We start from the raw sequence: 10,087 nt of genomic DNA, 5'->3' as shown, positions 1-10,087 counted from the left end.
TAAGGTACAGTATCTGTGACCAACAGATGCATATCTGTATTCTCAGTCATGTGAAATCCATAGATTAGGGCCTAACACATGTATTTCAATTGACTGATTTCCTTATATGAACTGTAACTCAGTAAAATCTTTGAAATTGTTGCATGTTGAGTTTATATTTTTGTTCAGTATATTTAGCTACTGTGCTGGACGCCTGAACCAAAACCATTTTCCTGGGTGGACTGCTGCTGTTGCAGCTACATTTCATAGATTTTATATGAACACTGCAGTAACAAGAATAGGTCTACTTATTGTTGGCTTATCAATGTATACCTGAATGGATTACGCCATCAATCAGTGTATGCACATATTTATAATGCGCTCATGAAAGAACCCCAAAAGACATATAGTTAGACAATAGTTTTTAATGCAACATACCAAATTTCAACATTTAAAATGTCATTTAAAAAAATCATAAACATCTCAGTATGTATTCATTTTATACAAACATGCCTAATAATTTACAAATATAAGAAAAAAAATCACTTTACAAAACATTCATGTACTATTAGCTAAGACTAGAGCTATATATATATAGATTTAGTTATTCTTCCATCTTTTTAAAATACAGTATTCATTCATGCCCAGAAAACACTTCAAATTGTTCTCCCCTGGACTTCACCCCGTTTTGTGTGCAACCTCATATTCCTCCTTCATGGCTGCAAACAGGTCTGAAACGTACGTCCTTTATGCACGCAAGCAGAGTGTGAGTCAGGAATCATGTGAAAATAAGACCATCAGCACCCATAGAAAAATGTAAATGTATTTTTTGGAGTAGGGCATCAACAGGCACATAGCCTGCCTTGGTTGGTTGCTTAAAAATAAATACAAAATATCTCGCTCACGAATGGGAATGTAACGTTGTCCCCAGGCTAGAGAGCCGGCTGGTGGACAAGACCAATGGGAATGTAACTTGTACCTTTTAGAATGTTTGTGTAGTTACCCCAGAGGAGGCTGTTTCATACAGTGACATACATACATGACATCAAACGTTGTAACTGTACTGCCTCTTTCATATTACTTTTTATTTCATGACATCTATTGAGACGTAAAAGTATCAGCAATGTGCTTCTATGAGAGGTCATCTCCCAACCAGTGGAATTAGCTTATTCAACATCTAAAAAGAGAGAAAAAAATGATAATAGGATATTGCCTGGTGGATTGATTCTCAATGATGCTGGTATAGAAACCATTTCAATAAAAACATTCTAAAAACAACAACCTGTAAACTGTAAGAGATGAAATGTAATGTGTTAACTGTCTCCCTCGTCGTCATCATCCGCCTTGATCACTGGGTTCCCTAAAGAGGAGAGAGATGGAGACCAAAGCTGTTAGGATTGTTGACACATCAATAGCAAAAACGACTGAAATAAGCAATGTGAAATGACAGCAGGCTGTTCTATACTGAGCCACACTATCTGAAGATCTGCTCAAAATAGTGTAGTTTGGATCAGCCCGATAGTATGTAAGTAGCTTAGGATGACATCAATACAGTCCTAGGAATATTACATCCTATTAGAGAAAACAAATAGGATGTGGACTGTCTTACCATCTAGTTTCTTCAGCTTGGGCAGCCTCTTGGTGGCCTCTTCTATCCAGTTCCCCTCAGCTGAGTATTTCTCCTCCAGAGGGTTTCCCACAAACACCATGTCCACTAGGGATGGAAGGTCAGCTAGCTTCAGAAACTCAGCTGTAATGGAAAACCACAGTTGTAATGGCGACCATTAAACATGTTATCAGAATTGACTATATTCATGAGGCAGGCATCATAATGAGGATATTACCATTGTAATTACCACTGTTATTCCCATGGTACAATTCACTGAGGTGGGGCATTTTCTCCACAACACAGACACGGAAGTGACTGTGCATGCAACCACAAACATAGTGTAGTGTAGCTAACATAAAAATCAAATCACATTTTATTGGTCGTGTACACAGTTTAGCAGGTGTTATGGCGGGTGCTGCGAAATGCTTATGTTCCTAGTTCCTATCGATCAATGCAATAAATATCAACACACACACACAATAATAACAATTTTAAAACATAATCACAAATTTAGTACAGCAGTAGATATATAAATAGTATGTAAACATTATTAAAGTGACCAGTGTTCCATGACTATGGCAACATGGCACATTCTTTGCCCATGGAAATTAAATCATTGCTTACCCCACTCCTTGACCAGGTTGTTCGACATGTAGAGAACCTTGAGCTTCTTCATAACATGAATTCCTTTGAGCTTCTCTATCAGGTTGTAGGAAATCCAGAGTTCTTCTAGCGTGTCACCAACAGCTTCCTGCAGAGACAGACAGGACAAGCTGAGTAAACATTTACATTTCTTATCCTATGCAAGAACATTCTTGGGCCAAGATTACAACATAGTAACAACTAATATACTATATCACAAAATTGCCATAATCACCAGTCCGTTTAGATTCTTGATGTTGTTCCGTCCCAGTGATAATATCCGTAGGTTTTCTGTGAGATAGAGAAAAGGCATCACACCTCAGCTTTTTAAATTATTACACCTTTCAGAGACACGTTTTTATCTCTCTGTTTACATTAAAGGCCATAGGTGAAGTGTTGTTTCCATGAAGACACATTAGTGTGATGCATACTCACTGAGGCCATTCAAGTTGGCAATTTTCTCAATGCAGTTTGTAGACAGGGACAATTTTCTGTTCAGAAGAACACAGTGACAGGAAGATGAGTGGATAATCAGATTTATAGAAGAAAAGATCAGCAGCCTAACATTCTTATAGAGTGTGTGTGAGTGTGACCACCCTTGTTCTATGAAATGAGGTTTCAGATGGAAGCTGGATAAAGTTTAACAGAGGAGAATCAGATGTATAAATGAAAAGAGCCCCAGATATTCCCATATTGAATTACTATCTTTGTACTATGAAATTAGGTTTCAGACTTAAGAGGGATAAGGTTTCACTCACTCGCAGTTGATGAGGGTGGAGAGAGAAGCATCCATCTTCTCAATAGGAGGAATCTGACCATACAGCTTTACTGCTTTCGCCTCCCCCACCTTCTCTCCTGCCTTCTCCTCCTGTTGAAATCACACAAGGTCGCCAACAAATGTCAGTGGCTGTTCTCCTTTTTAATGTAGGAGAGAGCTAGACTGGTCCAAGATCTGTTTGTGCTGTAATGCCAAATCCTATGGCCATTGCCATGAGAGTTGACAAAACAGCACAAACAGAACTGATCTGGGACCAGGCTAAGCGAGAGCTCTGATGCACTTACCCATTTGACAAGGGCTTCTTTTATGGTTGTTGGTTTTGCCTGTGACACAATAATACAAACTTTTAGATCAACTGATAAAATCTCAGTCAGTAGTCATGCAAATCCATTAGCTAATCGTGTAGCTATACTGTTGCAGCTATGACTGGCCTTTGCATAAAATACGTTTATAACAGCGTTATGCCTAGCTTATTTTCATGTTATACATGTTAGCTAGCTAGCTAGCCACTGACAAGCAGCTGTCATTTAGATACTTTCATCATGCACAAATCAATCATTCAGAGCATAGCAAAGCTAACGTAAACAGAACATAGCAGGCTAACGTTAGTTTAGAGTGTCTGTAGCTAACGTTAGGTAGCAAGCTAGCTAACGTTAGCAGTAGCTGGCTAGCCATCTTCACATTTTAGCACGAGTTGATCTATTTCCTAGTTCCTAGCAGACAGGTTGGGAGAGACTATATATGGACACAGCTGACGCTTAAACCTAAAAACCGAACACTGAACCTAAACTTAACCAAACCCTTAACCCTAACCCTTACCTAATCTTGATACATTCTGAAAGGAAATATCGGTTTGGGCGTCAGGCGTGTCCTTATAGCCCTTTCCCAGGTTAACGTTAGCTAACGTCGTTCAGCTAGCTAAAGTTAACGCGTTAGATGGGGCTGAGATTCGTGAGTCGTTCGTGTTTATTTACATTTTACATTTTAGTCATTTGGCAGACGCTCTTATCCAGAGCGACTTACAGTTAGTTAGTGCATACATTTTTTTCTCCATACTTTTATGACTGTAGCTAGCAAACATTTAATCAGTACTATAGCTAAAACGTTAACATTGATTGGGTGAAAACAAAATTGTGAAAAAGTATATTTTTAGCTAGCAAGTCACTGATAGCATTTTAGCAGCTAAACAACTCACCATGTTGTTCTCTCCGGTTGCTATGACACGCACTGAAGCTTCACGAGTCACGACGCATGTGCAAGAGCTCGAGCAATCATCTTTCTCACGCCTTCTTCTCACGCCTCCTTCCCACGCCTCCTTCCCACACCCCCTCCTCCTCCTTCTTCTCCTCTTCTTCTTCTTCTTCTCATTCTTCGTCTTCTTCTTCTTCTTTGGTATTATGGCGATCCGCAAACAAATGTTATAGGTGCATGCCGCCACCTACTGTATTGGCTGTGTATCAGCCTACTATTCTGTAGTATCATTACACTTTCTGAAAAATTGCTATACCAACTAACCCTGCACCCATTAAAACCTCACCACTATTCCACTACTTTGACCCTATCTGATCCTACTCCAGGCCAGCAGCCTGGGAGGACGGGACACTATCGTTCAAAACATCTTCAAATCAAATAAAATAAAATTGTATTGGCCACATGCGCCGAATACAACAGGTGCAGACATTACAGTGAAATGCTTACTTACAGCCCTTAACCAACAGTGCATTTATTTTTAACAAAAAAGTAAAAATAAAACAACAACAAAAAAAGTGTTGAGAAAAAAAGAGCAGAAGTAAAATAAAATAACAGTAGGGAGGCTATATATACAGGGGGGTACCGGTGCAGAGTCAATGTGCGGGGGCACTGGCTAGTTGAGATAGTTGAAGTAATATGTACATGTGGGCAGAGTTAAAGTGACTATGCATAAATAATTAACAGAGTAGCAGCAGCGTAAAAGGATGGGGTGGGGGGGCAGTGCAAATAGTCTGGGTAGCCATGATTAGCTGTTCAGGAGTCTTATGGCTTGGGGGTAGAAGCTGTTGAGAAGTCTTTTGGACCTAGACTTGGCACTCCGGTACCGCTTGCCGTGCGGTAGCAGAGAGAACAGTCTATGACTAGGGTGGCTGGAGTCTTTGACAATTTTGAGGGCCTTCCTCTGACACCGCCTGGTATAGAGGTCCTGGATGGCAGGAAGCTTGGCCCCAGTGATGTACTGGGCCGTACGCACTACCCTCTGTAGTGCCTTGCGGTCGGAGGCCAAGCAGTTCTGATAACAGAATTGACTAGAAAACGTCCTACTTTCCCCCAAACAGACACCGCCCATGCTTCCCATACTGCCGTGCCCCTTCCCCCTTCTTCTTCTTCTTCTTCGTGTGGCTTTCTGGCAGACTAGAGGCTGTGTTGTGTATTGCTGCCTTTCGCAGGTCGGAGTGCGGATTGCACATTTTGGGAAAAGGGGAATGGGAAAAACTTAAATTGCACCACCATCTAACCCTGTACCTATACACTATCCCCAAAACCTACCACCCCATCCCACTACTTGGCGGCAGGTAGCTTAGTGGTTAAGAGCGTTGTGCCAGTAACCGAAAGGTCGCTGGTTCTATTCCCCGAGCCGACTAGGTGAAAAATCTGTCGATGTGCCCTTGAGCAAGGCACTTAACCCTAATTGCTCCTGTTAGTCGCTCTGGATAAGAGCGTCTGCTAAATAATTATAATTATTACTTTGGCCCTAAACAATCCTACACCAGGCCGTCAGCCTGGGAGGATGGAACCCTTCTCTCAAAACTTTCTGCCCCCTCAAACTCTGGTAATCTCAACCTGTCTCTCTCTCACAGGGCACTTTGGATCCCCAACTGCATGGGCAACCCCAAAGTTGACACGGTGCTTTTTCTAGCTGCAACGTGTCTGAATCCTTGGCACCTAAAGCAACGAAGCGGGTTCGGAATATACTGTAGGCCCTCCTTATCAGGTAGAAACTCTATGTCAAAGCTCAACAAGACAGACAGGGTATTCTCAGTCTCACCATTGCCACCGGGTCTACGTCTCAACAAACAGCGGGCATCACAAACACTAGGAATATTCCTTTTCATTTGATCCACCTCAACATTCAACACTACCCCACTGATCACCCCTTTTAGTGGAGCCCTGCTCCGGAGAGCAAAGCACACCACAGGTTAAGCCCTGAGCCGCGTGACTTGGACCGCCCGCACAAAAAAACAGAAAAAAAAAAAGATATCACTTCTCGAAACATTCACAGATGTAACCATTCCCAGTTTGTCCTTCACCCAGCCCAACACAATGTATGGGTCGGCCAAAAATCAGGAATCCACTCTTTCCAAAAATCTAATTCCTACCGGTCCACAATCATCTCTGGTAGGATTCTCAGGACAAATGTTGGAAGTCTCCACTACACCTGTCGCCGCAGGTAGGCCTACTTCATCCTGGACTGGCTCAACCTCAGAGCGCTCACCACTGTCGTCTGACTCCATTTAAAGATCATCAAGGTTCTCAAGAGAGTATGAAGACCTACAAGTCATATTATTTAGTTTGTAATCAGGAGATGTAGGTAAGTACACCTTGAACGAAGGTGTTAGGTGAATACTCAGGAGACGAATCTCTGATCTTAACAGTGCCATTCTTATGTTTTCGCATCATCACACTTCCTTCCTTCCACCTTTACTCCACACACAGAGACGCATACAAAGCTCTCCCTCGCCCTCCATTTGGCAAATCTGACCATAACTCTATCCTCCTGATTCCTGCTTATAAGCAAAAACTGAAGCAGGAAGCACCAGTGATTCGGTTAATAAAAAAGTGGTCAGATGACGCAGATGCTAAGCTACAGGACTGTTTTGCTAGCACAGACTGGAACACGTTCCGGGATTCTTCAGACAGCATTGAGGAGTACACCACATCAGTCACTGGCTTCATCAATAAGTGCATCGATGATGTCGTCCCCACAGTGACCGTACGTACATACCCCAACCAGAAGCCATGGATTACAGGAAACATCCGCACTGAGCTAAAGGGTAGAGCTGCCGCTTTCAAGGAACGGGACTCTAACCCGGACGCTTATAAGAAATCCCGCTATGACCTCCGACGAACCATCAAACAGGCAAAGAGTCAATACAGGTCTAAGATTGAATCATACTACACTGGCTCTGACGCTCGTCGGATGTGGCAGGGCTTGAAAACTATTACAGACTACAAAGGGAAGCACAGCCGCGAGCTGCCCAGTGACACAAGCCTACCAGACGAGCTAAACCACTTCTATGCTCGCTTCGAGGCAAGCAACACTGAAGCATGCATGAGAGCACCAGCTGTACCGGATGACTATGTGATCACGCTCTCCGTAGCCGATGTGAGTAAGACTTTTAAGCAGGTCAACATTCACAAGGCCGCAGGGCCAGACGGATTACCAGGACGTGTACTCCGAGCATGTGCTGACCAACTGGCAAGTGTCTTCACTGACATTTTCAACATGTCCCTGACTGAGTCTGTAATACCAACATGTTTCAAGCAGACCACCATAGTCCCCGTGCCCAAGAACTCTAAGATAACCTGCCTAAATGACTACCGACCCGTAGCACTGACGTCTGTAGCCATGAAGTGCTTTGAAAGACTGGTCATGGCTCACATCAACAGCATAATCCCAGAAACCCTAGACCCACTCCAATTTGCATACCGCCCCAACAGATCCACAGATGATGCAATCTCTATCGCACTCCACACTGCCCTTTCCCACCTGGACAAGAGGAACACCTACGTGAGAATGCTATTCATTGACTACAGCTCAGCATTCAACACCATAGTGCCCTCTAAACTCATCACTAAGCTAAGGATCCTGGGACTAAACACCTCCCTCTGCAACTGGATCCTGGACTTCCTGACGGGCCGCCCCCAGGTGGTAAGGGTAGGTAACAACACATCTGCCACACTGATCCTCAACACGGGGGCCCCTCAGGGGTGCGTGCTCAGTCCCCTCCTGTACTCTCTGTTCACCCATGACTGCATGGCCAGGCACGACTCCAACACCATCATTAAGTTTGCCGACGACACAACAGTGGTAGGCCTGATCACCGACAACGATGAGACAGCCTATAGGGAGGAGGTCAGAGATCTGGCCGTGTGGTGCCAGGACAACAACCTCTCCCTCAACGTGACCAAGACAAAGGAGATGATTGTGGACTACAGGAAAAAAAAGAGGACTGAGCACGCCCCCATTCTCATCGACGGGGCTGTAGTGGAACAGGTTGAGAGCTTCAAGTTCCTTGGTGTCCACATCACCAACGAACTATCATGGTCCAAACACACCAAGACAGTCGTGAAGAGGGCACGACAAAGCCTATTCCCCCTCAGGAGACTGAAAAGATTTGGCATGGGTCCTCAGATCCTCAAAAAATTCTACAGCTGCACCATCGAGAGCATCCTGACTGGTTGCATCACCGCCTGGTATGGCAACTGCTTGGCCTCTGACCGCAAGGCACTACAGAGGGTAGTGCGTACGGCCCAGTACATCACTGGGGCAAAGCTCCCTGCCATTCAGGACCTCTATACCAGGCGGTGTCAGAGGAAGGCCCTCAAAATTGTCAAAGACTCCAGCCACCCTAGTCATAGACTGTTCTCTCTGCTACCGCACGGCAAGCGGTACCGGAGTGCCAAGTCTAGGTCCAAAAGACTTCTCAACAGCTTCTTCCCCCAAGCCATAAGACTCCTGAACAGCTAATCATGGCTACCCGGACTATTTGCACTGCCCCCCCACCCCATCCTTTTTACGCTGCTGCTACTCTGTTAAGTATTTATGCATAGTCACTTTAACTCTACCCACATGTACATATTACCTCAACTACCTCAACTAGCCGGTGCCCCCGCACATTGACTCTGCAACGGTACCCCCCTGTGTATATAGCCTCCCTACTGTCACTTTATTTTACTGTATATATAGCCTCCCTACTGTCACTTTATTTTACTTCTGCTCTTTTTTTCTCAACACTTTTTTTGTTGTTGTTTTATTCTTACTTTTTTTTGTTTAAAATAAATGCACTGTTGGTTAAGGGCTGTAAGTAAGCATTTCACTGTAATGTCTGCACCTGTTGTATTCGGCGCATGTGACCAATAAAATTTGATTTGATTTGATTTGATTCCTGTGTCTTACCTCGCCCCTTCACAAAAATATACATTTCTATCCCATTCTGTGTAGGAGGATATCAGTGGATACATATGTAACAATGTTGTATTTATTTTGATGGTTTGTTTACTTATTAAACTGAAAGGAGCGTTTATATCTTTCATTTTGAACATTAACATTTAAACTGTGAAAATGCATTTTGTCAATACACTGGGCATTCACTTTAAAAAATAGACATTTCATGCACTTTGACAACTTGCACGAAAAGACAAACTCTCGTTTGAAACCCTGGCCTTCTTAACGATGGCTGTATTACAACGTTATTACCACTGGGTGGAACTAGCACAACATAGTTGGTTTATGAAAACAAGACCACTTTCTGTGGCTATGCTATCTAGCGTATACTAGAGTAATAGGACGACGATAGGTTATTTGGCTAGTTTCCTCCAGGTCTAGCCTTGCCAAACAATCGAGGTTGTTTTACAAAAACTTCAATGCTGGCAAGTATAGAACATTGAGCGTATATCATTTACCAGGGTTTATGACTATATGGCTGCGGTTCAGGGCCAGTATTCAAAAGGTGCCTCAGAGTAGTAGTGTCTGGTCTAGGATCGGGTCCGCTCTGTCCATGTAGTATTATTCATTATGATTTAAAAGACAAAACGGATCCTAGATCAGTACTCCTAGTAATCTGAGATGCTGTATGAATACAGGCATAGTGTGTTGCTGCTAGAATTCTCAGTTTAGGGCAGGTATTAGGGAAATTAGTCTGTCCAACTAATTAGCATATCATAAAGGGACTATAACAGAATGGTTGTTTGGACAGTGTCAGCTTAATGTCCTTGAAACAGTGTTTAGCCAATAGAGCTTCTGTTTCCTGGACAGTATGCTAAACAGATGCCATGACATGATATACACCACCTGCCAACCACTCTTTCTAAGCCTGGGATATCAT

The 10,087-nt window shown here is 43.3% G+C and overlaps 1 protein-coding gene across 1 annotated transcript; it reads right to left on the bottom strand.

Annotated features, from left to right (window-relative positions):
- Nucleotides 1-388: 388 nt before the first annotated feature.
- Nucleotides 389-4,322, bottom strand: dnal1 (dynein, axonemal, light chain 1). The gene is made up of 8 exons (XM_084144109.1): nucleotides 4,204-4,322; nucleotides 3,293-3,331; nucleotides 2,989-3,098; nucleotides 2,666-2,721; nucleotides 2,466-2,521; nucleotides 2,213-2,339; nucleotides 1,589-1,729; nucleotides 389-1,339 (listed from the first exon to the last, which is right to left on the bottom strand). The coding sequence occupies exons 1-8, from the start codon at nucleotides 4,204-4,206 to the stop codon at nucleotides 1,293-1,295; spliced, it is 579 nt and encodes a 192-aa protein (XP_084000235.1). The 5' UTR covers nucleotides 4,207-4,322; the 3' UTR covers nucleotides 389-1,292.
- Nucleotides 4,323-10,087: the final 5,765 nt, after the last annotated feature.

Source organism: Coregonus lavaretus, assembly GCF_964263955.1.
Source record: "Coregonus lavaretus genome assembly, chromosome: 27".
In the NCBI taxonomy this organism is placed as follows: domain Eukaryota; kingdom Metazoa; phylum Chordata; class Actinopteri; order Salmoniformes; family Salmonidae; genus Coregonus; species Coregonus lavaretus.
The sequence above is the reverse complement of the archived record's forward strand: the minus strand, read 5'-3'. Positions and strand labels throughout refer to the sequence as shown.

Excerpts from the sequence above, each read along its gene's own strand:
- dnal1 (XM_084144109.1), bottom strand. Across the intron at positions 3,099-3,292 it reads AAGAAGCCCTTGTCAAATGG|GAGGAGAAGGCAGGAGAGAA; the intron begins GTAAGTGCATCA and ends TGATTTCAACAG. Across the intron at positions 1,730-2,212 it reads CAACCTGGTCAAGGAGTGGG|CTGAGTTTCTGAAGCTAGCT; the intron begins GTAAGCAATGAT and ends TTTCCATTACAG.